We start from the raw sequence: 27,328 nt of genomic DNA on the forward strand, positions 1-27,328 counted from the left end.
ACGAAAAGAACGCCCCCCTTCTTCTTGTTCTAGAAATACCGTCTGCACACCCCCGGACTAGTTTTTCTTCTTGTCGGGTCCGATGATAAGATAGGTAGAGTGGGTAGGGTGTGTGCTCTAGGTTTTGTTTTTAATTTCCGGGAGGAATACCGGGGGGTGGGAGCTTTCAACGGTTCTTGAAACGATACCAGGTGCGCTTTTGGGGACTGTAATTTGCTAGCCAGGGAAATGCCGTCATTGGGTATTGAAATCCATGGTAGAGTACCTCTGTCGGGAGGGGGTGGGTATCAACACTCAGGAACAGAGGCAACATACCCCAATGAAGCTATTTGAATATACACGTTGGGATGAAATGCCACCGGGAACTTATCGTCATCAGCGTCATCATCATCACAGCAAAAGGCAAAAGGAGGTGAAGTTATATTTGTTGTTGGCTGTTGCGCGACACCGACTGCACGGGTCTGTTCTGTTCGAAACACATAGTTCAACCCAGAAAGGCAGGCTTCGAGAAAAGCTGACACGTTCGCTCGCTGGCTTGGGGTGTGGAAAATAGGGGAAGAAGAGGGTGGGGGCACGAACTAACCCATATTTGGTCCGACAGGCGATAAGGATAAGATGAGGGAGGGGAGAGGTGCCAACGAACTGGAAACCTAAATCGATTTCGATTCGAGGCGTGTTCATCTCAGAATGTTTTACCGACGGGGGTTGGGTTTGTTCGCCTTACGTTACGTTGGCTGAGGGAGGCTGCATTAGAGGGGGGTGGAACCGGCAAATCAAGCCTAGTGACTGACTGACTGACTGACTGAAGTCTGACCCCAGCCTGCTGCGTAGTACCTATCTTATCTCACTCACCATCCACTTCAGTTCAGTTCAGGTGAGGTGAGGTGAGGTGAGGTGAGGTTGAGTGAATTCTGTGGTAGAGACCCGTTCGAGCACAATGCTCAGTCCGTGCCAGTGCCAGTGCTTCTTCTGTCCACTGCTGCCTGAGAGAGAAACTGTGGACATACTAACTGCTTTACAGAGAGATTCTGAGTAGGAGAGAAACCAAAATTCCTTTCTCCCCCCTTCTGCAACCGCGTTGGGAACAGGCTTGGTAGTCCGTGCAGGGTGAATGGGCCATTTCCCCCATTGGGAGCGTAACACCGGCCTGCGCCACGACGGTGGGGGGGAGGGAGTGGTGGCAATTACTCACTCACCCCAGGGCTGCTAAAAGTGCGTTGTTAGGCTTCCATTGGAGGTGTGGTGTGTGTGGTTGTGTGTGAGTGTGTGTGTGGCAGCCCTGCAAGGGTCCATCTGGCATACGGCTGCAGACATGTCAGCATGTGGACACGAAGGTGACCAGCGGGAGAGGCACAGGGTTGGAGGGAATTGAGTGGGTAGGGCAGGGTTGGGGGAGTAGCTAGGAACCTAGGAAGAGTGGAGTGGAGTGGAGTGGTGGTAAGTGGAGAGTGGACTCAGTAGCACTTGCAGGGTGTGTGTTCGGAGAGAAGAATCGAAGGAGAAGAGAATTTCGAGGTGTGGGTGGTAGGGAAGGTTGTGGGTGTGGGTGTGTGAGAAAAAACTGGGAAGGCTTAACGGGGTCGGAGCGCAGCATCTTCAGTACTTAAGGTTACGCATCCCCCGCCCTGCTGCCGCCGCCTCGCGAATCTACAAAAAAGCTCAACTGCCCTTCGGACTTATTTTTGGGTGCAATATCAACAAGGTTATACATAACACACATAACACACAAGACACACATATCACCGAACGATTCGGACATATAACAATCTCGTCAGCCTCGTTTTTCAGCTTATATCAAAATCATATCAAAACAAGCAAAACGGACTAGAAGACGATAAGAGATAAAGAGAGAGAGATACAAGATAAACATACCTAGATAACAGTTCTATCTCCACATCCAACCACAAACATGTTCGAGAACTTCTCCTTCGACGCCCCCAGCGTCTCATCCATGCGAAGACCGGCCCTCATGTCGCCCCCGATCGCACCAGACTCCTCAGATCTCGACCAACCCCCAACCTTCTTCTTCAACCCCTCCTACTCCCTCTCCACACCTCCTCTCTCACCTCTCGACCCCGAAGAGGACCCCTTCAAACGCACACTATCAACCTCCCTCTCCACCCTCTCCCTTGCCGACCCCACAACCACACCAGTAACAACACCCACAAGCCCGCTCCCACCATCACCCCCACAGCAGCCACAGCCACAGCACCAGCCCGCCTACCTGGTCCCCCGCACCTGCGTCCGCTTCCAACGCCAGATCCTCGCCCGCCTACAGACCACCGATTCACAACTGCGGTGTTTGTCGTCGCTTGTCGAGGAGATGATCTCGTCACGCGACAACTGCAGTGTATCTGCGGCGCCACCACTACATCATGGTGCGTGCGGCTCGCCGACGGCCTCGCGGAGGAGACGTAACTCGCTGCCCTCGGTCGTGTCAAGAGGCAGTGGCATCAAGAAGCCGGTTGCGGTCAAGAGGGGGTCGGCGGCGAAGGCGAAGGGAGTGAAGGGACTGGGAATTGGAGCTGCGGCAGCTGGAAAGAAGAGGGCGAGGAGGGGCGCCGTCGTGAGCGTCAATTGGAGACGGTGTAGCGGGAGCAGCAGCAGCAGCGGGCATGTGTCGGATTAGATCCGATGCCCGGCCTCTCCTACTTCTCTTTTTTCTTTTCTTTTCTTTTCTTTTCTTTTCTTTTCTTTTCTTTTCTTTTCTTTTATTCTTTTTGGGGAAATATAGAAGGAGCTGGGCTTCTTTTTTCTTTTCTTTTATTTTAAAACTTCTTTTTCACGTTGAGGTTTCTTTTGGGATTCCATAGATCTTTTTTTATTATTCATATTATCTTATTGATTATATTCCTGTCGCTCCTTTAAACCACATTCTTTTTGTTCAACATTTTGCCTGTTTTTGTAATGGTTGGGCTGGTTGGCTTTTGGGTTTGGGTTTTATTTTTTTCTTATGTTTATTTTTCATGTCCCCCCTTCTCCTCCTTCGACCTTCACTTCTACATTTTCCAAACATCATATGGGAGTTTTTTTCTTCTTTTCGTTTCTGTTCTTTTCGGGTTACTCGGTTCGGGGTTTTTCTATTTTTTATTTTTCTCATTTACTTTTTCCAAATCTATCTGGCGGGGCGTTGGTTTTTCCTTGTTTTTTTTTTTTTTATTATCTTTCTTCCTTTTTTATCATTTATCTTTTTTTACCGGGAGCTTTTTTATCTCGGGTGAGACCGGGTGTTTGTGGGTTGCTGCAGCATGTATGGGAGGGGGAAGGGTGAATTTACCCACTAACTGCTACCACCACAGCAGCCCGCAGAGAAAAAGGTAGCATACCATAGCACACATACATAGGCGGAGGAGTCAGAGTCAGGATATAGGGATATCTCGACGGGGGGGCCTTTTCTTTGGGTTCTCCCACCTCGACCCCCTACCTAGCCTAGGAAAATACAAAAGAAATCAAAAATTCAAAAATCAAGTATTCTTGCTAGTTCCAAGTGACATGACGTTGAGGAAGGAGGTATTTAATTTAATTGCTCGCCTGCAACAGCACAAAAAAAAAAAAAAAAAAAAAAAACAGGGCCGGTGTGAGTGGAATCAAGGGCTGGTCACGATACGCGAACTTGCAGAGACAGCTTATAGTTTGTGCACAACGAAAAAGCTGTACCTGCGCAAACAAGTACCGGCCCTAACACGACAGCTAGTTAAGCTCACGATGGAACATTCCTGGTGGCACTGGGGCTGGTCGGGATTTGAATCGTGATGTGGGGTAGATACAGTACCTAGTGAGTTAGGTAGGAGCCTGTGACGTCAGCGGGCGGGCAGGAGTAACCAGGGGGGAATCATGAAGGGGGGAATCATGAAGGGGAGAAACATCACTCTCTCTTTCTATCCGCCTCCTTTCTTCGGTGTAATCACCTCTACCTGTTCTACCTACCTGTCACTCTCCGACCGGTAACGCAGGACAGAAAGCCTCCCTGCCGGTAAGTGAGTATCTATCATCTGCTCTCTTCTAGTGCACATTCACGCACAGCACGGTGTCGCCATTCCAAACCGGCCTGGAACCTGCAAATAAGCTTCATCGGATCGCCCACGCACCACCACCACCACCGATTTACCCCTCCTCCTGCTTCTGCCTCTGCCTCTGCCTTTCCATGTCCACTCTCCATACACTCACCTACCAGAGACACACACACACTTAGAGACACACCTAGAGACACACCCCGCGCGCGAAATCGATGGAGGAGCTCCGTCCCTGTCACGAGTGAGTCGTGGTGTGTGTTAACTAACCCCGTAAAGCGATCCTTCCACCACCGCACAACAACCACTCCCCAGACCCAACACAGGCCAACCGAGCCCAGCCCGCCATCCCGATGTCCGCGATCGCACCCATCGCAAAAGCAACGTCTCGGACGGATTCAACATCCGCACCCACCAACCCAAACCACCGAACCTCCTACCCCGCGATCGCTCGGTCGGTCGGGCCGGTTCTAAAACAGACAGAGAATTAACCCGGGTTCATCCTGCCGGCCGGGGGGACTATTTTTGGGAATATGGTAATTGTAATCCGGGGGAAACGTGGCAGACGCCTAGGGAAGGCGGGAAACGTGGGCGTGACAGATGACAGGTAATGTAGATAGATAGGTTGGTTAGATTAGGCTATGAGGGTGTGTGTGTGAATCTGGGGTTAAGAAAGCAGGCAAATAAAAGGCTAGTAGGGTTTCATGAAGAGAAGGGAATGAATACGACGACGGCACGGTGTCGGGCGGCCCGATGCTATGATACAGGGTTTGGCCTGGGACCGGGAGCAGCGGTATCCCGGATACATAAAGTATTGTCTTCGGAGAAGCGGGAAAATACCAGATCATGGGGAATGCCTGCCCTACCCAGGGGCCTCTATGAGGAGGCCGATGCTTTCCGGTGCTTTCCGATGTGGGATCATTTGCCACGATTAGCTGGAGTGGAGGTTGGTAGGGCCTCATGGGCCATCACTCGTAACTACCAATCATCAGACGCCTTGGCTAGATCGAACCGAATTTTGGGGCTAGCGATTTTGAGGGTATTTTGGAGTTTAAGATGATCAAAGCATGGAGGTATTATTGGAATCTCTTGCAGTCGCTGTATTATAAGGTAAGCTGTAGCGTATTGTACGCTTCCGGTTGATTTCGCAATCGGTACCGGAATTCCCCAGATAATGGTAGATTCGATCAAATGCTTCCATCGATACCTACCCACCCCATATTATTAAGACGTATGATGGAATGTGGCTAGTAAATCGTACGTACCGGTATCCACATCTAATTTACCTACCTCCCTTAGTTACTCTGTAGATATGTGTCATTCACCATAATGCAGTCCCCGATCCCCACCAATCACAAGTGACACCTCGACTACCACATGCTTCCGAGTCTCTATCACTCGCTCTCAAAGGTCCACTTCCACATCCTGCAGATCATGTTAAATATTTGACGGACCGATGGTGTGGGTGTGGGGGGTTTGATATAGAGTACAGGCCCAAACCCCACCAGAGTTAGTTTACGAATGGCCCGATAATGACGCCCGCCCATTTTAGCCAACGGACCACAACATGCAACCCCCGCGCCACTTCCTTGCGTAAGTTGGGTAAAATCATGTTCCAGAATCCTTCCTCTTTCTGAGAGTTAAAGGTGGGTTGCTCTTGTACGGATAATTAAGTATCGATGGGGATATATGGAGTGATAATTGGATCACGGGCGGTCACTCGGTATCGGGACTGTAGGGGGGTGTCTGGGGAACTTCATGTCAGCTGTTGCTTGGTCACACAACTCTGTATCTCATAGAGGGATACTTACACGTTTTAGGGTTGGCCAGCTATAGAGTTGACAAGTAGTGTTGCGATATACTGGAGTAGCTGCCCGGCCACCGGCCAGTAGAGAGTCGCGTGCTCAGTCGTGAGATAAAAGCAGTAAGCCAATCATCCACATTCTCACCGTCCCTGTGCCATTATCGGCAGCTTGAGCTGGGTGTTATGTTGCTTGTGGCCAGAATAGTTCTGGAGCTGGTGGGCTGGTGGGCGGGTGGGTCTTCTGGTCCATGCACCTCCTTGTCCCATTCAGCCTGGCCGACAACCTACAGACTGGGTAAGATTTTGCTGAGAACAGCAGGGAAGGCTGGGTAGGGCGAGCGGGCAAGGGGATAGTGAAGTTTGCTCGGTTCCTGGTACCCGCGCAGCCGGATGGGAGATGAATCTATGTGGTAACGTATATAATTATAAGAGATGGAGTAGAATTGCGAAGTACGTAGAAATGTGTATGAGTCCCGGGCCCGTTCTCTGCTGAAAGTCTACTCTGCTAGCTGTAATAGGGTGGCAAAAGAGGATAAGAACCTACTAATCTATAGCTACTGACACATCATAATGACACGTCGAGTTAACCCGGACTGTATTTTTCTGTGGACACGGTTACTAAGATCACCTTATAAGCTGCATGCCGTAATTCTAGTTCTACACATGCTCCATAAAACGCAAATTACAACACACCAGTACACAGCGCAATCAGCACCACCAATACCAACCCATACTACCAAGTGCACGGCACAAACAGTAATTCTACCCCTAGTGAGCATCCACTCATCCACAAAGCCAAAGGGTTAACTAACGGGCTCGCACACATACCCAATCGACATCCGCATCACTACTCACCATCTCCTCGGTGTCCGTAAACATCTCGACAACTTCTCTAGCACATATAGGCCTGAGCCTCGTATCGACTATGTTCCAATACACCGTATATATAGGCCGTCCATTGATACTCGTAGATTCAATGGGATGTGCGGTTTACAAAAGGAGAAGGCCAGCAATGCGATAGAATGCTTTTATGCTATTGGTATTTGGTATCCCCCTCCATCGAGTATAAAAACATTATACATCGAAGTAATATGTGTATCTCCAGGCATAGGAGTGCAGAACCGCAAGGAAGGGGATATCCGGAGGGCTAGTGAGCGCGGATAGCTAACTACATATCCATCTGTAAAGCTGTACGACGCAGCGATCACTTTTCGCACCCAAAGCCAGCCAGGAGAGTTGCGCCGGTGGTTTATCTTGGATCATCACTCATCACTCGTCACTCGGTCCTCTACCGACTTGGGAAACGATGCGGCGGGGAGCAAGTGCTTAGCGGTTTGCCCGCTTGATATTTTTGGCACTGTGCCGGCGTGGTTTACTAAGGCTGCATAGTGAAGGAACTGCTCCATAGTGGGGGTTATGAGAGGTATTTTGGTTTGTTCGCGGCGGGGCAGGAATTGGCGAATGGGGATTGGACATACGTATACTATACGTGCTATTCGTGGTTTTTGTAGTGGTAAGAGTTCAGGGCGAATCCAACCAAGATCTTAATCAGATCATAAGCCATCACTCGGTGCTTCCACCTCGTACATGTAACAACGCCGATTGATTGATCACTTCATCAATTGTTCGTAACCACACTGGCTTAAAGCAGCGGGCTTGGTCTAGCGAACGCCGCCTCCGTCCCACTGATCAAAGGTGGAGCCCGCGCCCGCACCATCCAAGTCACCGAGGGCATCGTTCTTCATACGCCAAATCACCCCTCGTCCACTCACCCACAAATACCACCGGCCCCAAACCAATATCAACACCAACACACTTATCCCCATTTCTAATATACCTCCTTCCCGCCTAGCTCGCCATCCAGGATTACATAGACTTTAGCGAGTCCTGAGTTGGTTAGTAACTCGCCGCCAAGACACCAATGTCAAAAATTTCGACCGCCGCCCGCCTCATCCCTACGTGTTCGGTCATAGAACGACGAAAATAGGGCATCCCGTCCGCTCTGCCATACTCAACCGTCGTATCGCTCAATTAGTACTGCAGTGGGTGACCATGCGGGAATCCTGAGTACCGAACTCTCTCAACCTCATTTTTGTCTTATTTTTGGCGCAATATCGGCCACTTAGGGGTTGAGTTGAGATGTGGTCGATAATGAAACAATTAAGAACTGAATAGTTTTTGTTTCTAGGGACAAGGAGGTGATATTATCCGTCGGGTGGGTTCTATCACTGTTGATATATTTTGTGCAGATGTAGTTTTGCGGTCTACTATTACTGTTATAATGAGTGGTGGTTGGGGGGTCACAACCTCTCACTCGTCCCACACCACCACCAGCTCTCACGACCACCACTACCGCCAGCATCATTAACCACACAGTTCCTCACCTCAACCCCGCCACACCGCACAACCCAAAGCCTAACAAAAAGAACTTCAATGAACCGACCGCGAGAGGACTCGAACCCCCAATCTTTGGTGCCGAAAACCAACGCCTTAACCATTAGGCCACGCGGCCGCCTATTTTCTGCAGCTCATCCCCACATTTTGAGCCAATTACCAATTGATACTCTCTGAGCAGTGAAACTAGGAAATATATTAAATATATTTCTAAACGTACACTCATAAAATGGCTTTACAGTTTTCCTCCCTCCACTCAAGGTAAAATGAAAACTTCTATATCCTGCCAGCCCTGCCCTGCCCTGTCCTTTCATGGCCCAAAGAAATCCGAAATCCAAAACCTACATGTAGCTACTAAGCATCGTAAAAGAGAAAAAGTAGGTAGTTTTAATTTGCAAGAAAACTAGTCAATAGCTTCTGCGAGAAAGCAGAAAGGCCCTCCGGAAAGAAAAAAGAAAAGCAAAGGCTAAAACAAAACAAAAAGAAGTTGCGCTGAAGCCAACAAAAAACTAACTTTCAACCAAAAAAGAAAAAGGGAGAACAAGAGGAATACCATTTCGATATTTCCGACTACCGTTCATCCAAAGACTAAAATTCTCCCAAGCCCGCCATAATCCTCACCTCCTCCGCCTGTCTCTCCAATACCTCTCTCATCTTCCTCAAATACACCTTCTCCATATTCTCCTCCTCCGCCTCCTTCACCTCTTCGGCCTCCTCAGCCCCAAACGTGCCCAGAACACCTGCCCGGTCCCCGGCCCACACGATCAGCTCCTCGCCGCCCTGATTGACAACGATAACTTTACGTATGACCTCACCCCCCATATGGAGGCCTCGACCGGTGGCTGCTGCTGTCGTAGGTTGCGCGTTCCCCCATAGGCCTTCACTTTTCTTCCGCCTGCCGGGTGGCTCGACGACATACGCGCGGGCCAGCTTCCTGCCGTCGCGCTCGAACCACTGGACGATACCGTTCGCATCCCCAGTCACAATGCGCGCGCCGTGCGAGGCCACGGTCATCACTTTAGACCGTGATGCGGTCTGACGGTTCTGGGTCACGTTCGTGGCGGTCGGGGCCAGCGTAGTTGGGAATGAACTTGGCACCGAGGTGAGAGGGTAAACCTCGAGTGTTCCGTGGCCCTTGTATTCCCCGCCTGCTAGGAGAGTTGTTTGGCCGCGGTCATCCTCGGCTTCGGCTTCGGCTCCTAGGCCCGACAAGGGCCCTGGAGGGAAGATGGGGGAATGGAAGTACGGTATACTAGCGAGGGCGCAGAGCCGGCCGCCAGAGTAAATTGTTCCGCGGAGCTTGGGCCACATTTTGCGGGAGTAGCAGAGGATGCTGGGGAATCTGCCTGCGACATAGATCTCGCCGTCGCCGCTACTTGCGCCGGCCCAAGGGTCGCTGTGGATGATGTTTAATGGCCCTGGCTGGAAAAGGGTGGCGTGTAGACGGTAGTTCTTGCGGAATGGATACGAAGTATATGGTTGTGGGTTAATATGCACGGGCTGAACACGTTCATCATCTGTACCACCGGAGCTGAAAGTAACGGTGGAGGCAGGAACGGCAACCCGCGGATCGTGGAGATGGAGAGTCAATGTGGTCCCAACTGTAAGGGGGTGGGGGTGCGACGTTTGAGAGAGCGTTGTGATCGAAAACGGAAAGCGATGGGTAGAAACCTTTTGGAGTGTGTTAAGGTCCTGGGCGCAGTCAGTGGGACGAGCTGTCAATATGAACTTCTGGAATACCCACTATCTCAACCAAACCCTCTTCTCCAGCAACCCATACTTTCCCGGTTACATCGTCCACACTCACGCCATCCACTATTTCAGCCTCTCTTGCCTTCCTCCTCCCCTGCCATTTCTCATCGCCTTGGTCGCTGAATACCAGTCCCGGCCTGGATCTTGCGACGACTCTCCTTCCCTTCCCAGAGGCGGTGTCCTTCAACGACCATATGCAGATGCTGCCATCCGAGAGACTGGAAAGCAACATATCCTTCCCGTTTCCGCTGCCCCTGGACGAGAATGCGCCTATTCCCTTCACCTCGTCTTGCAGCCCCACATCCACATCCAGCTTATCCTCGCCCGCGCAGAACCACCGCATCTTCAGTGGGGCATGGCGAAACTTATATTCATTATACCAATCAATCTTTTCGGCATCTCTTATCCCAGGGATAGGCCAAGATATAGCCGTTGCAGGAACCGGATTTCGAGGCGTCGTGTTATTATTACTCCCAGGCGGACTTGGGGGCGGTGTAGGAACAAAGGCAGGATGAGTATCGACCGCTTCTTGGTAAGCACAGAGCGACCGCCATAGTGCGGGGTCTTGTCGGGTGAAGCCACGAAGACGGCGGCAGGTGGAGTGAAGAGGGATCGCGGAGCGTGGAGGGAGATCTAGGGGACATTTTATCAGCAGCAAGGAGGGGAGTTGAGGGGTCGGGAGCTCTGACAGGAAACGATCTGAACAAGGAGCTCGTCAGGGAGCTCGAGGAAATGACGCCCCCCGTTTGGAACCGGTCCCACTAGTGGGGATCTCTGGGCTGCTTGTGCGGGATTCATAGTGGGATGGATGCTCTTGTGTGTGCCGATCCGAGCAGTGAAGCTGTCTGGAGAGTCGGCGTCCGCTCAGTGTCTCAAATCACGTCAATTGACCGACGCAGCCGCCGCAGAATCATGAGACTCGGGAGAGCTTGGGAAAGGTTGAAAATAAATTTTCGTCGACGATTGAAGCAGAGCGACTGTGACTGGTGGTAGTTTCGACTCCTCAACGGCGGAATAAGAACTCTTACCAATCCAACCAGCTGTGGCCATTTCTAGAGGTTGAAATTTGATATGATAAGCACGGGATCGTGTTGCCGAGAGCGGATGCAAGCACGGGAAGCTCCGCTCCGCCACACGCCCGAGGCAAGCTGCGTGGCGCTTGGCTAACAAGGGAAGTGACATCTAGACTAAACACTTCTCAGTCACTTACATAACTGGTCTACAACAGCTCTCACTGTCAACAAACTCAACCGACACCCATAGTAAAGCATTAAAGTGCTATTGTCAATCCTGTTGATGCGCCACAAACATCGAAATACCTTTGACCATAGCTACAGCCGCATGAATCGCATGATGATTACTTTAGTGTAACGTGGCCTGGCTCATGCGCATGCGGGGGTAAAATTTCGTGATATCGAAACTGAGTCTGGCACACCTTCCTATTGCAGGACCATGCATACCATGAGATTGACTCAAAGGTTATGCGCGCGCCTGATGGCGGCTCCGCACTTCGTACTCACTGGACAATGCACATTCATGATCATAGTGGAGGAAAAGGTTTTGATGCTATACAGGTTGTGTGGAGCGGCCTCTTATTGATATTTATTGGATATATATAAGAACACAATGTCCTTCTGGGTCATACAACACCGCTGTTTACACCTGTTCTTTGCTCTACAATTATGATTTCCCTCATAATCTCTTGTGTCTGTACAATACTGGCTTTAGCCTTGAGTTGGTTTTTTTCCCCATGGACATATCGTGGCTACCCCAAGAGCGCCCCACTTAAAAATACAGCACCAATCCCCGACAAAAGGGATCTAAGTGAGAAGATAACATATTGGCGTATCTCTGGTATTCCAGAAGACTGCGACAATAATAAACTCATGGACTGCCTTCGGGATTTCGATAAATCATTCAAGATCGAGCCTTCAGACCTATCATTATACCCAGGGTGCTATGACCGAAAGCAAGTTGCCGTGATAAGGACCAAGGGGAGCCCAGACTCTTTTCGGCGAATTAAATCCGAGGCTTCGTATTTTATGATACCTGGGTTGTCAACTGACGGGGTTATGGTTGACCGAAACTTTTATCATCTCACTCCTCTGAATAGGCCGGAGGATGGGGATGATATGATTGAGTGGGCGATACTCTTTCACTCCTATGGTCTGGAAACTAATAAAATGTTGTTTTTCCAGTGTTATTGCTGTTGCTGGTCTCGAAGGGCACGCAATCGAGTCCTGGAGGAACACGAAGAGCGGTGAAATGTGGCTTCAAAATCATCTTCCCAAAGATATTAAAAACATCCGTATTTTAACCTATGGTTACAACACCGATCTTATCGGGGACACAATGGAGGACACCATTCTGGACCTCAGATCAAATCTATTCACACATTTATTGAACGTTAGGAAGACAGCTCAAGTATTCATCCTGTATGTGTACTCCATAAGTGTCCAACTGACCCGTGTGCGCCCAGGAAAAAAAAAGACCTATCATTTTTATAGGTCATGGTTTTGGTGGCATCCTCATCTTACAGGTCAGAGTTCCGGTCTGATTTATGGGAGGGTGGTGTAGCTTACGTTTGTATTTCATAGACATTGCTTGAGTCAAAAAGCCGGAAGATTTATGAACATATCTTAAACGCAACAAGGGCTCTGTTCTTTTTCGGGGTCCCACACCAAGGCTTTCGAACATCTAAACTTGAAGCAAGGATTAAAGATATGTCAAGGGACGGGGATCCATCTGCTGCAGTTATGCTCCTCGAAAAGCTGAGGCAAAATTCTGAGTTTCTTATAAGCCAGAGAAACGATCTAGTCGATATTTGGGATAAAATCAATCTCTACAGCTTTTATGAGAAAGTAAAAACACCAATTATCGTACAGGTAGAGTTAAACATCGAATCCTTCAATTTTATTATAGATCTATGGAAAGCTAAATCTCCCTAGACCGCTTCGGGACAGTGTGAACCAAAAGAAAGAGCAGAGGAAACGGTTCAAAAAATGTCTTCACGATTATTTATGCCAAGAGAAATTGCAGTCGGCGTCTCAAAAACCCACTCAGAAATGATTAGATTCATTTCGGATGAGGATCCTACATATATAACTTTTAAGCGGAATATGGAAGAAGAGGTAGCAAATGTACTTGAATCACTTGAAGGTATGTGATAAGATGCCTCTCAGGTTTGATCTGGAACAGTTAATTGAAGGTATTCGGCGTAGAAGAGAAAAACGAACCCAAGGAATTTCTCTTTAAGTTGTCGGAACCCCAAACGAGAAGTTTACCCGCGCCCATTGGTTACCACGCGGGGTATAGTTTCAGTGGATTCAATGGAACCATCTCAAGCGTCACTGAACATATCGAAACAGAGTCATCCTGAGATGTGCGACCATGGTCAGAAAGTCTCCAAATCACTGCTTAATTAACCGTAGTATTTATTTTTGTAATATGAGCTTTTTTTTTTGGATAATAGATTTCTTGTTCTCTTATAAGTAACATTACATTGCTTTAGTATGTGTTGTACCCACTAGATGCTCTTGAAGCAAAAAAAAAACAATTTCTGGTCACCTGCTCTTTTATACAACAAATCCGTTTTCGATCTCGCCTTTCTATAAAGGAATATTCACCAATTACAATCGCTCCTAGTTATATTCATAAGATTTTAATCATGCAAAGACTTGACACATCGACAAACAACTGGAAAGTAGAATCTAAATTTATAGTGATGGGCACGAGACGAGACGAGACTTGGGGAAGTCTCGTCTTGTCTTGTATTATTTGGACTAGGTCTTGAAAATCTCGAGACAATGGTCTAGTCTCGAGGCTTTCAGACCTAGTCTTGTCTTGTCTTATCAACCCTCAGGTCTCGTCTTGTCTTGCTGAAAGTTTCGAGACTTAGTCTCGAGACAACTTGTCTCGTGCCCATCACTAATCTAAAAGAATACACCCTATACCCCTCCTAGCTCCGTATTCAAGACCCCTTGGGTACACCCTACAGAATTTGACAACTCTAGCTAAGTTTCTATAAATCTTTAAGAATGTTGCACTCATATACTCCACACTTATACACCGGCAATTAAAAAGAGCCACAAACTGTGGAGATAGATCTGTAGTAGGTAGAAATTTCTTGGGTTTCTACCGATGGTGTATTGTAGTTCTAGTGTGGTCGGATCTTGGTGGCCGGCGGGGGCGATTTGGTGAACGTATTAGAGCAATTGAAAACATGAATGGCGAATCACAAGCGATCACTCGTTATATCAGGCGAATGGTGACATGTAAATTTTTGATAGTGCTGTGAGTACAGCTTGCGGTAAGATTATTGTAGAAATATGGGAGGAGTCCTATTGGCTTGCCCAGCCACAGAAACCCTGTTTTTAGACCCCTGTTTCTACAATAATTTTACCTCTCGCTGTACTTGTATTGACTGACTAGGCACTCGCTGTACAGTTAAACCTGATAAATTGGACATCTGCATATTGAAAATTAAATTGAGATATATTATATGAGTAGGAAAATTTAGTTTGAGTCATATCACATGTAAGCTGGTCGAGGTCGGCTAAGTCGAACAACCAGCTTATACTTGTGCCACTTATAGAATGTGATTGGAGATGGTCGTCAATATACTTGCCAGATTTTTTTCTGTGTCCAGCTGTTTGGTGGCAAGTAGATAACATGTACAAAGCTTTACATGACTACAAGGTGTGTGTAGACCACAAGATGTAGGTACATGTACATGTATGTACACTATAAGATGTATGGCTGTATGTACATGTAGTACTAGCCCTAGGCTCGTCCCCAACCCGTCTACTTCCATGCTTTGAGCAGCTTGCTGCAAGTAGCGGGCTGGGTACGAGACTATACTAGCCCGTAAAAGGCACACTAGCATCTTGAGTGGCAAAGGTCACATGTGTCCACTCCCAGAGATCTAAACACTTTATGACTATTGCATGAATGTATATTATTTGCTCAACCATTTTCAATTCTTTCGCTCCATACAACTCTTTGGGTTTATCGTGCTAGCTTGATGCTGCACTGATATGGACCAGCGGCCTGCTACCGCTCACCCCGTTCCAGCGGAAGTAGCGGCTGGATCTCCCCGAGTAAAAGGCGTATGTTTCAACATTCTGTTCAGGACCTCAGCTCACTAAAACCATTGGATTTCTAGATATCACGTCTACAGAAGGATAGGCCCATCACCGACAACCAGCGCCGTACCCCTGACTCTATTGAGGAAGCTGCTGCCAGTCTTTTCACACGAGTTCGGGCACTCATCAATGATTCCAGTCCTGTTGATTGCGCAACTCCGACCTCAGATATATCTGCTCAGAGACTTGGTTGCTCGACATCTTCATATGATGCAGATACCAGCTCCTCTGAGAATAACGATAAACCTGCTGTAGCGAATAAATCTGGAGGCGATGCAAGTAACTTCTATCATCTGAGTTCATCTTCTGCGGCCACATCTAGTGGGGAGCAAATCCGCATACAGACTGTTCCAAAACACTCCGTTACAAGCTCAATCGTCAAGAACGATTCTCCTATGCCTGCACACTACTTACATTCATCTACTCCAACAAATATTCACAAACGGACTGCAGGCGACAGGTCGCCGAAACTTATCCTTGGCTCATTTCCAGTGCCGGATACAGTTAGTAGGGCTAGAAAACAGGTCTCTAGCCGTCACTCTCAGTCTTCTGCTTCTAGTGTCGAGGGGGACGGTGAAGTTACAGAGGGTGGGATCGACCCGGAAAAAGTCCGAGAACAAGTCCTTTTGCGCCGTCCCTTTGAACCAATTCCAATAGTCGATCCAATCTTTAGTGTAATATACGACAGCTCGTCAAGCTCAAGAAACTCCCAGCCTCGAACTCCAGATCTGTTTGCGAAACCTCTGGTGCTTCATAAAAAACCGCAGAGGGCCCCGGTAACGCCGGCAAACACAGTGGCTACACCGGAGCCACTAATCAGCGTAATTCCCGCAACACCGGTAGTGATATCATCTCCCGATAGTACGAGCGCGAGGAGCAATAGGGTTAAGACGAATAGAGGCGCGTATGCCACAAGCACAGTCATTGCGCATACGGGGGCGTCAACTCCAGAAGGGTTGATTATTCACAAGAGCAATTTTGTTGTAGGGATATCGACAATGGAAAAGAGCACAATGACTGATCCTGAATACGATGAGAAACTTGAAAATAGCCAGGTGCAGTATATTCCATTGGAGACTTTATCACGAATGAAGTTTTCCGGACAAATGCCTACTGTTCTTCCATGGAAGGGTAAGGGTGGCTCGGAAAGAATAACCACAAATCAAGCTATGAGGTACTACTCCCAAGAGCAAATGGAAGAAGTCTCGACCTATTCAGACTCAGGGACAAACACATCAGTCCAAAAATATATCCCCAGAACTTTACATGAGGAGTATGTTCTATCCGGGCCTGTTCCTGATAAATCAGAAGCTCACCGTGGTAAACCAAGTTCTCAATCCCGGTATAACTCCACCTCAAAAGGACAAAAAGAGGCTTCCGTAGAGCAAACCATTCTTCCAATGTCAACTGGTTCATTCACTAGAATTATCATTGACCTAGAAGATATGTTAAACCAAGCCTTAGAATTGGCCGGTAGGGCCGTGATAGACTCTCATACAGCGCTTGAACAGAGAGATGCTAGTATCCGTAGTATACGCAGTTTACGTGAAAGTGTTCTAAGTGAGACTGATAGCATGAAGGGCAACGCAGAATCATCCAATACCGCGAAAGATGAGAAGGTTAATACAGGAGCCAAGCAGCAAGGAAGCCGAACCGCAGCCATTCGAACACGCCACAAATTAAACGGACGTAACTCGTTGGAGGCCTCCGATGTGATAAAAATTAACAATCTAATGGGTGGAAGCCAAAATACACAAAGAAGGATGAGATCATTGTCCACAGAAAACACCACTGCAAAGAAGAAAAGGTCACAGCAGGACAAAGTGAGAAGCGGTGAGGAAAGATCCAGGATACCTAGACCCAGCGGAAATTTTACTATGAGTAGCGCTCGAAGTGCTAAATTTCAGCGGGGGTCTGGGGCGGATAAAGATGAGCAATTGCTCGCCAGGGACTTGAACATTTCAGCTCGTCAGGCTCAGCTTAATGATATCTACAGCGGAAGATTTCCAGTAAACATAAGGCAAGAACCAGGTTGGGATTGGAGCCTTGGACGAAAACGACTCTGTGCCGGAGTTTCTTGTGTAATCGTTGTGTTGATTGGTTTTATAATTGGTTGTTATGATGGGGAGGATGAAGTTATTAAGGAACACCTGAGGGCTACTACCGCGGTTATCTCTTTGGGTAACATCCTTTTCATCATCGGCGTGGCGATACCAAGTTTGTTATTCTGGCCGCTATCACTTCTGCATGGTAGGAAGCCGTATTTGCTTCTTTCTATCGCGTTGACGATACCTTTACAGATCCCACAGGCACTCTCTTTACCCCCTCATACAGTTCAACATCCGGAACGTTCCATGGTGCCATTCATTGTCTTGATTTTGGTTTTCCGGGCGATATCCGGGTTTGTTCTGGGATTTGCGAGCATGAACGCACTTGCAACTATTATTGATTTATTTGGGCCGGACACTGGTGCCTGTTGTAGAGGAGGTGTAGTTTTCAATAGCCATACACCAGTTGAGGGACAGGACCAATTTTGTCTGGTACCGGGCGGAGAGGCTGGCGCCCGAACGGGGGTTTGGTTAGGGGTTTGGGCCTGGCTATTCTTTGCTTTTGGGGGAGTGGGACATTTTGCAGGCCAATTAATTGTATCAAGATCTGCATTGGCGTGGGGACCCTGGGCTGTCGCTGCTATAGCTACAGTGGTAGTATTCCTTGTTTGGTTGGTACCAGAGGTTAGACCGCCATGGAAGAAGCAGAGGTTGATTTCTCAAAGGCGAACCGGTTGGAGAGGCAAGGATGAACTCCAACGCGTGGACCGTGGAGAAATCAAAATGGTAGTCTTTGGAAGTTCACCTTACTGGTGGTGGGAAGAAGTTTGGGCAGGCGTGGTCCTGAGCTTCAGGATGCTTGGCCAATTGGGCTTTTTCGTGATGACTGTCTATATTGGATGGATTGCCGGAGAGATCGCGATGGTTTTTAACGTTAGTTGCTTCTGGTTAAGCTTGCTATATGCTCTATGCTAATAACTGTCTTCTTACTCTAGCTATTAGGAACGTTGATCTCGACACGTTATAAGTTCACCTTGGTTGACACTGGGCTTGCCTTACTTGCATTGTCTGCTGGTGCTCTTCTATCTGCCCCTGTCCAACTTTCTAGTTTCTATTTGCGAAACTTTCGACACCGTGTTCACCACCGTGCAAACTCAAGCCAGCATCATTACCATGAGGGTCAACACCCCTACCGTACCGTCTTCTTAATTGGTATCCTTCTATTACCTGTTTCGAGCTTGGCCTTTACAATATCAGCCACAGGCCCTTCAACACATTTCTTTATTCCTGTTTTCTTTGCCGGTTTGGTCATATTTTCTGGAACCCTTGTCATCGCAGAATGCCACTTGATAATCATGGACAATTTTGACATTTCAAACCTCCCCGAGCCACTTCTCTCCAGTAACTCTGGCTCGACTTCCCGCGGCGGTAGTAAAGGAGGACGTCCACATGGCACCCAAAGACCAACAAGCCTTGTGGGTCCCAACGACGATTTTACCACATGCCATCCAGCAATCACATCTGCATTTGGCATCTTGCAGTTTGTATCGCTCATCTCTATAGCTGGAGCGGTTGGATGGAGTAGATTTATCCATGAGGGGATTGGAATCAAAAACGGCCTGGGGATTTACACCGGAATAAGCTTTCTTGTGACGATAGCTCTCGTGGCAGTCATATGGAGGTGGAAAGAGGTTAGAATTCTCGAGGTCTTTACAGAGAGACATCCAGAGGACGGTGTAGAGCAGGCGTCAGCTGCGTTCATGGAAGAAATACGGTTGTGTAAAGTGTCGATCTTCCAAAGGGGACGCTACACAAGATGGAGTGAGGTCAACGGAATGATTTATAAAGTGGACGAGGAAGAGGATGCATGGCGTGTAAGATGAGATGAAGCAGTGCTACTTTTGCTATAACCGCTGGCGCGCTGGACCGTGTTGGTGTGGGGTTTTTCGGTGTGAGCGTTAGAAACAAATAGCGGACCGGGTACGCTATAAATTCGAAACCTTCTCCCATTATTCTTTGAGCTTTCTATATTTTCGTGCCCTCGTCTGCGTATCCATAAATAATCACCTTTGAAATTACAAGTAGTAATCATCTAATCATCTAATAATCTCCCCGAATCCGAATCATCAAACCAAGAATCTGCACATACAGCTAGTCACAATAAATCACTCGCTGTAGCTATATAAACCTTGCCGCCACGTCCAAGCTTCTGAGTGACCCAGTAAGTCTTAGTTGTAGTCAGCTATTGCGGTGAGGAATGTTGTTAACAACTGCATTGTTAAACATTTCATTATGTAGTTTAGACGTTGTTCCTATCTCGACTTTGCATTAGAGGTATTTTGGCCTCTAAACTGTAACTATAATGTGAGAGCTTTCGCTCTCCCTCCTTCGCTTCCACTCATCAGTGCAGTTTATACATTTTCTACGCCCCCGGTTCTTTACTTTGCTTCACAAATATCACCTCTTAAAACAGTAGCTATAGGAGTACACACCTCGTAATAGCTTCGATCCGCAAATCTCCGGGGCTCCACATCACACGCAATCCCACCTCCTACGACTACGAGAAATGAATAGGAAGCCCTCTTACACTTCCTTACCCAGAATAGCTGGGACACGCCAGATGCAACCTGCGCTGGATATAGGTAACGTTGCTAGCAGCTATCAAACGGCTAGTGGTATAGTATTTAGATCCGGGCCCATCGTTAGCTGTAGCGGTATTTAAATTTATATATCGGACGTCGTTGTACTGGTGAAACAGCTGCGTTACGTGTCGTGGTTGTTATGTATTGCCGCCAGTATGTATGTACTAGAGCTTGGTATGTCTTGACCGTTTTGACGCTGCTTATCGGTATATGATACGGTATTCTCATAGCTTCAAGGCTGCATACAATTAATGGGTTATACTAAACAAAAGAGGGAAAAGAAAAAAATAGGTAACAGTGCTTCATGGGATATCACTCGATTGTGTCACTGCACAGACTATCACTCGCACGCAACCTACCCTGCAACTTCTCATATTCCACCATCACACAACAACGCAAAAGAAACGGACACAAGGCCCCTTACGTTATTCAACACAAATACTGGCTAGCTACGTATATGCATGTACGTACAGAGTAGTACTACTATGAGAGTGCGAAGATATGGGAAATATACAATGTAAATTTACACTGGACCTCCCGTGCGGCCCTAAAAAATCGAGATCAAGAGCTGAAGTAAGGAAAAAAGAAGAAAAGTACTAGGATTGAGCTAAAGTTAAAGTCCAGAAACACCACACCACGCCGCGCCGGCACAGACGGTAAATAACCCTACTGGTCCAGCCAGCCATATAAAGAAATAACGAAAGCAAAAACAAAAACAAAAACAAAACGAAAAACACAAAAAGGCGCCCCTCCCTTACTCCCTTTCAGTAGCAGTAGCTGACCTCCTACTCTTCGCATGACGGCGCATATGGTCACGGCGCTTCGCACCACACGTCGGCCCCGTCTTCTCCTGCTCATTGAAGAAGCCCTCCCCACCGCTCGTGTCCACATTCTCCGGCGGCACCGTACGCGCCGCCATTACGCCCTCCGAGACGCCAGCCGCGGCGGGTACAATATTGACCATGTATCCGCTGGGCCCGCCACACACGCATGAGCACGCCGCAGCCTCACCACCTGGCAGCGGGGCCGCCGCAGCGGGCGACTCAGTCGGTGATGGGGCTGCCACGGCAGACGCCAGAGACGCGACGCCCGCGGCGCCGCATTCACCGACGGGGGGGCCGGGATTGACGTTTCCTTGGGCCGTGACGACGTTCTTCCCGGGGTTGGGGAAGACGGTGTCGATGCGCTCTGTGGTGGTGCATGTGCCGCCGATGTTTGCCGTGAAGAGGGGCGGCCACTCGGCGCTGCTCGTGAGGCCGCTGCCGCCGCCCGTGATGGTCACCGCGGCGCAGTTCATGTACATCTCGCGCTGGCCCGTCTTGTTGAACCATGTCCAGGCGAAGATGGTTTCCCCGCTCTTTGCCTCCTTTGGGATCTCGACTTCGAGCGTCTGGCGCGTGCTCATGGGGCAGGCGCCGATGAAGCTCTTGATCACTTTGAAGGTTGCGCCGGCGTCGTCGGAGAGGGCGATTTGGCAGGAGCCGCCGTTGTGGTTGGCGCCGGTGGCGTCGCCGATGCCCATGGTTTGGACGGTGCCGGCGGGCCAGGTCTCGACGGGGGTGCCTTCGGGGGTGGAGAGCAGCTTGTGGTAGTTCTTGCAGGGGTAGTCGCTGCCGTCTTTTAGCAGGGGGGCGCTGTAGCTGTAGTCGGCGCCGCCACTGGCGGTGTTGGGGTTTAGTTTGTGTTTTATGGGGAGGGGCTTGATCATGGAGATGTGGGCGAGGGTTGGGGCAGCTAGGAGAGCGGCGGTTAGTAGGAGGTGGAGAGTAGTATGCATTGTTAGTAATGCTGTTGGGGGTTTGAGATAGATGTGGAGATGCAGTTGATGGTGGTGGTGAGAGATGTGTATTGTTATGGGAGGACTTTTGAGAAAGGTTATTAGTTTGGTGGACAGACGTCCTGTTCTTATATTGCGTGGACCACGCATCTCAAATAGAATAGAATGCTCAATGAAACGCACAAAGGAATGGTTGCTGGCGCCCGACATTCAATCATAGCACCCAGTCAGCCAAACCTGGCTAGCTAGCCAACTGGGAAATTGTCAATAGTGAAAAGTCTCTTGAAAGCGATAGAATCGGTTCTCGTTGTAGCAGACCTCTGTTTAACACTATGCCATCGGATGAAATCCTGAACGGCCAATACTTGATGCCTTCATCCCGCTCCGCTCCGAGACACGGGCTGACACCCGGGGTCTTTATTCTCGCCGCGCGCTCAATGTGGGTGTCTTTGAGACAGACTCGACCCGTATAAGGGCCAAGTCCATTTCTATCTGTCTGTCTACATCATCTACATGTACTAGTACAAACCCAAACCAGGCCCCCCAGCGCAAGACCCCGGGCGCGCAGCTACTTCTATCCACGCTGCCCTGGCCCTGGCCCTGGAGGTCCCGAACTGGGCGTGTGCTGTTGTGGTGGGCCGGGTGGTTTGATACCGCCGGCGATATACTCCCGGGGTGAACATCGCAGGACAGAAAAGCCCAGCTAGCCTGTTTCAACCCAACAGGCGTTGCGTTGCGTTGTGTCAAACAAAGACAAAGAAGCGCGGCGAGGGGCTAAGATCAGAGAACAGAGGTTCGTTTGTGGGTTGTGTCACGGGATTGGGGCCGGAATGTTGGAAACAAAGAGATGGTGCTGGCTGGATGTGGGGGTTGGGGGGGGGGGGGAGAGGCGTGTTATTACTAGCTGCAAGTACATGTAGTAGTTTTCGGGGCGGCGCTTGGCGCTCGAGTGACGGTTGGTGACTCACTCGTCGTCGTGCGCGCATTGTTGTGTAGCAACGATATAAGGCTCCCAAGAGGTTCTGCCTAGACCTTAAGTACCATGCCCACAGATCATGGCCGAGTGATCCCCCATGACACCGCTAGCACAACCACCGCCAAGACACCACCCAACCCTAACCCCACCCACATCTTGAAATTTCATGCCACCCAACCCAACCTCACCTCCGTCCCTCGCTCGATCCAGCCAGCCATCTAGACCAAAGACCAAACCAACAGCATTGACAATGGCAGCAGCAGCAGCAGCAACCCCCAAAGCATCAGCAGCAGCAGCAGCGCCGGCACTCGCCCAGCTGCAGCTCTACCTCTCCCCGCCGCCCAAAAACATCCGCGAGTCGCGCGCAATCTTCCGCGAGCTCTCCCGCTTCGGCGAGATACAGATGTTTAAGACGCTCCGGGTAGGTGTTCCCGTCCCCGCCCCCCGCCCCCCGCCCCCGCCCTTGCTCCTGTTACCGCCCCTGTTACCGCCACCTAGCCCAGCTCCCGCACGTCACAATCAACCAACCTAACCACTCCCTCCCCCCGGGCAGTTCGAAGAAACCACCAAAGAGTTCAAACCCCGCGCCCACATCATCTTCCGCTCCCCCACCTCGGTGGAGCGCCTCCTCGCCTCCTCTCCGCTCCCCGTCCCGCTGCCCACCGGCACCGGCGCCATCACCGTAACCCCCTCCGCAACACTCTTCAACCACGCGCAGTACATCCACAACAACAGCCCGCACTTCTACGCGCCCGCAACGTGGGGGCGCAAGGTCGGCCCCGGCGAGGACCTCAGCACCGTGCGCGACGAGGGCGTCGAGCCCGGCATGAAGGCGCGCGCTATGCGCTCGCGTCTGATGCTGCGGTACACGGGTGGGTTTGCGGGCTTTGCGGAGCTGGAGGAGCGGGTTGCGATGGAGGGGGTGAGGGGCGCGGCGGGCGGGGGTGGGGTCGGGGGCGGGTTTGGGGGGAGGGAGGTGGTGGGGGGGATTTTGGAGAGTTTGAGGAGGGAGGAGGGGAGTTTGGAGGATGGGGTGGAAGGGAGGAAGGAGGAGGAGAGGTGATCGTGTATAACCACCTACTAAACCCAACACCCCCCGGGCACCCAAGAGGTGGCTGGTTTTGTAATATACATACTTGTCGATAGAGCTTACCCTAGATCCAGATCCACGTGCCTACCTACATGCGTGAGTTGTCAAAGGTAAGAAGGGCACATTCCGGGTGGTGTTGTATATACCCACCTACATACCTGGAAAAACCCCCGAGGGTGAATTAACACACAGCCTTCCTCATCTTGAGACGGGATTCCGTACCTGCCTACTTCCCCATCCTACCATCTCCCGACCCACCCTACTACACAAAGATCACGACCCCCCACCTTCCTACTGAGGTCCGTCCGGTCCACACATATATGATAAGCCATCCCTAACCCTAACCCCAACCCTACACCCATTCCCGTGGAAAGAAAAAAGATGCAAGTAAAGATCCTACTGCTCTACAGATGTGCAGATGACTTCTATAAAGACATGGTTACGGAGAGGCCCATCATAACCCCACCCTCTCGAAACTTCAAACCCTTTCAAACTTCCAGCGTTCTGATCTGAGCTAGGGAGCGGGCGGAACACGTGTTTTGATGGCGGAAATGTGCCTTTCTCTATATTCCATCCCCACGACACATAGCAAGGTTCGGCCAGCGTGTGGGTACATACAGTAGGTCTTGCCCATGTGTGTGTGTGTGTGTGTGTGTGTGTGTGTGTGTGTGTGTGTGTATTAGACAAGGGAATACAGCTACACCTCGCTATAAGAAAGTCTTGCTGTAAGAAACAGCGCATAGGGTACACGCTAACAGCTCTACACCAAAATCTCACCTGCTATAAGAAATGTTGGCGGAAATTTTGCTATAAGAAACAAGATCCGCCGCCGCCTTGGCGTTTCTTGTATCGAGGTGTATCACCCAGATCATTTACAGTTAGCCCCACTCCGCCACACTAGGCCTTGTTTGAGAAAGGGCTTTTAAGTGCAGGCATAGAGCGGAAGGATGACCGAGTGGTTAAGGTGTGTGACTCAAGTGTTTCTAATACTTTCTTGCTTTGGAAAAGCGAGGTTTCTCATGGGCCTAGCCCGCGGGGGTTCGAATCCCCCTCCTTTCATGATGCCTTTTGGGGGAGGAGTAGGTGGGTGGGGGTGGCCATGGGCTGTGGGTTTTTTCCCCTCTTTTTCTTGGTTTAATTGGGTACGGATTGGGTACGGGGGGGTGATTGAGATGGTATTTGATCCTTCAAGGAGAGTATCCAATAATGAGCGGGGATATGCTACAAAACGCCTGTCCTGACCCGTCCTGACAAAGTACTGACTGACTGACAACCAACTAGCTACAAAAAACAATTCAAAACTTCATATATACCCCACCAGCTTAACAAACGCTCTGCATCTGTGCACCCGCATTCGCCGCCAGCAGCCCCGCTGCATGGGCCCGCGCATCATGCGCAAAATTGTAGTCCAAATACAGGAACGCCGCTGCTGCCCCTCGTCAGAACTCTTGCCATCCACAGCTAAATAACTGGTTTTTTTTTTTTTTTGGGGGGGGGGGTGCAAAGAGTAGTTACTTACTTCCGTTATTCACCCTCGTCACCTCCTGGTCCTCCTTGCCGACGTCGCGCGAGTGCTGCTGTATCAGCCGCACGCGCTCGAAGCGCGCCTGCTGGTACAGCCGTAGGCGCTCGGGGACGTCGGTGGGGGTGGTCTGCGGCAGTGGCAGGAGGGTAGCGAGCGCGATGGCATCTTCGATTGCTTGGGCGGCGCCTTGGCCTTGGACTGTGGGGGGTTAGCGGGTGGATAAGGGATGGGATTGGGGTGGGGGGGAGGCGTACAGGGGAGGAAGGGGTGGGCGGCGTCGCCGAGGAGGGCGGTACGACCGCTGGTCCAGGTGTGCAGGGTAGGCATGTCGTAGAGTGGCCAGTAGCCCATGGCGGAAGGGTCGACTTTGTGGATGAGGGTGGTGATGTCTGGGTGCCAGTCTTTGACGATGTCAAGGACTATCTGCTTCATGGTTTCGCCGGTCATTTCTGGTGTTGTGTTAGCTGCGTGGTTGTTGAAGGGAGGGGGGGGGGGGGGGAGGGAGAGAGAGAGGGAGAGAGGGGGTGGTGCCTTTCTTGTTTTCGTGCGGGTTTTCGTCGGTGATGAGGAAGGCGCAGTTGAGCACGGTGCCGCTGCGGCACGGGTAGAGGACTAGTTTGTTATTGCCGCCGCTCCAGAGCTCGAACTCGCCAGTTTCGATGAAGCGGCGGGTTTGAGGGTCGGCGTAGAGGACGTCGGCGGGGATGAGGAAGCGGTAGGTAGAGAGGCCGAAGGGGGAGGGGTGGATACCGCTGTGGTCTACGTTGTTGCGGAGGACGGACTGTAAAGGGGGGGGGGGGGTGTTAGCTGGTGAAGATAGGGGATAGAGAGGGGTGGGGGTTACGTTGACGCCGTCCGCGGCGATGACGAGGTCGCCGTGGATGCGCTCGCCGTTCTCGAGGGTGAGGGTAGCGGTGTCGTTGTCGACGGAGGAGACGCGGTGGCCGAGGTGGATGGTGACGGGGGTGCCGGTGCCGGTGGGGAGGTGACGATGTCTTTGAGGCCGCTGTGGAGATCGACGCGGTGGATGTATTGCCAGGGCTGGCGGGGATGTGAGTGGGGGTGGTAAAATTATGGGAGAGGGGTGGGTAGTGGGTATTACGAACATATTTGTATCGCTGTGCGAACCCTGCTGTATCGGTGGTGCGGTAGAGTGCGCCATCGGCACCGTATTCATTGACCTTGATAATGTATCGGACGTCAGCATTAATTTTGTACAGGTAGGTGGTAAACGTGGGGGTTCAAGTGGAGGACTAGACCTTTGCGGCGTTCACGCCGCCGACATCTTCAAGGGCCAATCCGAGCTCACGCAGAATGCCATTGGCATTGGGAGAGATGCTGACGGCAGCCCCGTACTCGTTCTTGAAGCTTGAACGCTCGAATACCTGCGATTGTGGCGGTGGTTAGGTTCAATATAAATTGATCTGAAAGTACTCTATTTCTCTTACCTGTACGAGATGCCCAGCCTGCCTCAATGCTGCTGCGGCTGCAAGACCACCAATGCCCGCTCCGGATATGAGAACGTTCAATGGGCGGTGTTCTGATTCAGAAGTAACCATGTTGATTGCAAGTTGTGTCGAGTTAGAGGTTGATAGACTGAAATATTGATATCTGTGATGATGTTGAGAAGAGAGCCAACACAGAGCACGATGTATTTATCCCCATTGATGCCTCGTGCGAATAGAAACCTTCCGGCCGAGTTGATTCCTACCCTTGAATCAATGATGGCTTCATCTGGAAATCGGGATACTCTCGGGCGAGACGTTGGCCCGTCAAGTGTGTGCGGGAGAGAGAGAGAGAGAGGGAGAATTACCTCATGCCCCTGCATAAGGTGCCGGCTGATCGGCAACTAGCATATTCGGCAGGAGAATTCCCCGCCCCCCGCTATGCCGTTTGGGGAGCGGCATGGCCCGTGACACCCGAGTGATGGCCCATGCAGACGAGAACCCTAAACCTGAGCCAAGCACGTGCACGGGAAACGGAGGTCTAGATCGTGCCCTTGCCGATGCCCCAGCCAGCTAGCTGCCCAGATCTCGGAGAGGGGCTTGAGACTTTTGCTCATAAGCTGTCTCTAGTAATGATGACATGGTGTCCCAGCACGATTGGCAGTGCTGTGTCAACAATTACGAAAATTTGAGTCGAGGTGGTCTCTACGGAAGATGTTTG

General features: G+C 50.2%; 7 protein-coding genes across 7 annotated transcripts; 4 read left to right on the forward strand and 3 right to left on the reverse strand.

Annotated features, from left to right (window-relative positions):
• Window positions 1-1,909: 1,909 nt before the first annotated feature.
• On the forward strand, window positions 1,910-2,629 carry LAJ45_05696 (uncharacterized protein; the record flags this gene model as incomplete). Its single annotated transcript, XM_046115265.1, has 1 exon — window positions 1,910-2,629. The coding sequence occupies one exon, from the start codon at window positions 1,910-1,912 to the stop codon at window positions 2,627-2,629; it is 720 nt and encodes a 239-aa protein (XP_045971314.1).
• Window positions 2,630-8,796: 6,167 nt separating this feature from the next.
• Window positions 8,797-11,010, reverse strand: LAJ45_05697 (uncharacterized protein; the record flags this gene model as incomplete). Its single annotated transcript, XM_046115266.1, has 5 exons — window positions 8,797-9,900; window positions 9,953-10,593; window positions 10,650-10,801; window positions 10,856-10,937; window positions 10,989-11,010. 5 exons carry the CDS (start codon window positions 11,008-11,010, stop codon window positions 8,797-8,799), a joined length of 2,001 nt encoding a protein of 666 aa, XP_045971315.1.
• An 836-nt stretch (window positions 11,011-11,846) lies between these two features.
• Window positions 11,847-13,339, forward strand: LAJ45_05698 (uncharacterized protein; the record flags this gene model as incomplete). The annotated part of the gene is made up of 6 exons (XM_046115267.1): window positions 11,847-12,100; window positions 12,159-12,384; window positions 12,440-12,499; window positions 12,558-12,845; window positions 12,909-13,119; window positions 13,182-13,339. The coding sequence occupies 6 exons, from the start codon at window positions 11,847-11,849 to the stop codon at window positions 13,337-13,339; spliced, it is 1,197 nt and encodes a 398-aa protein (XP_045971316.1).
• A 1,657-nt stretch (window positions 13,340-14,996) lies between these two features.
• On the forward strand, window positions 14,997-19,035 carry LAJ45_05699 (uncharacterized protein; the record flags this gene model as incomplete). Its single annotated transcript, XM_046115268.1, has 3 exons — window positions 14,997-15,068; window positions 15,125-16,008; window positions 16,092-16,125. 3 exons carry the CDS (start codon window positions 14,997-14,999, stop codon window positions 16,123-16,125), a joined length of 990 nt encoding a protein of 329 aa, XP_045971317.1.
• A 1,513-nt stretch (window positions 19,036-20,548) lies between these two features.
• LAJ45_05700 (uncharacterized protein) lies at window positions 20,549-21,571 on the reverse strand (the record flags this gene model as incomplete). The annotated part of the gene is made up of 1 exon (XM_046115269.1): window positions 20,549-21,571. One exon carries the CDS (start codon window positions 21,569-21,571, stop codon window positions 20,549-20,551), a length of 1,023 nt encoding a protein of 340 aa, XP_045971318.1.
• A 1,226-nt stretch (window positions 21,572-22,797) lies between these two features.
• On the forward strand, window positions 22,798-23,610 carry LAJ45_05701 (uncharacterized protein; the record flags this gene model as incomplete). Its single annotated transcript, XM_046115270.1, has 2 exons — window positions 22,798-22,968; window positions 23,101-23,610. 2 exons carry the CDS (start codon window positions 22,798-22,800, stop codon window positions 23,608-23,610), a joined length of 681 nt encoding a protein of 226 aa, XP_045971319.1.
• Window positions 23,611-24,959: 1,349 nt separating this feature from the next.
• On the reverse strand, window positions 24,960-26,980 carry LAJ45_05702 (uncharacterized protein; the record flags this gene model as incomplete). The annotated part of the gene is made up of 10 exons (XM_046115271.1): window positions 24,960-25,066; window positions 25,157-25,360; window positions 25,417-25,611; window positions 25,694-25,943; window positions 26,007-26,203; window positions 26,269-26,280; window positions 26,331-26,343; window positions 26,422-26,547; window positions 26,611-26,773; window positions 26,976-26,980. 10 exons carry the CDS (start codon window positions 26,978-26,980, stop codon window positions 24,960-24,962), a joined length of 1,272 nt encoding a protein of 423 aa, XP_045971320.1.
• Window positions 26,981-27,328: the final 348 nt, after the last annotated feature.

The sequence above is a fragment of the Morchella importuna genome (genome assembly GCF_003444635.1).
Source record: "Morchella importuna strain M04M26 chromosome Unknown Morimp01GS016, whole genome shotgun sequence".
Lineage (NCBI taxonomy): Eukaryota > Fungi > Ascomycota > Pezizomycetes > Pezizales > Morchellaceae > Morchella > Morchella importuna.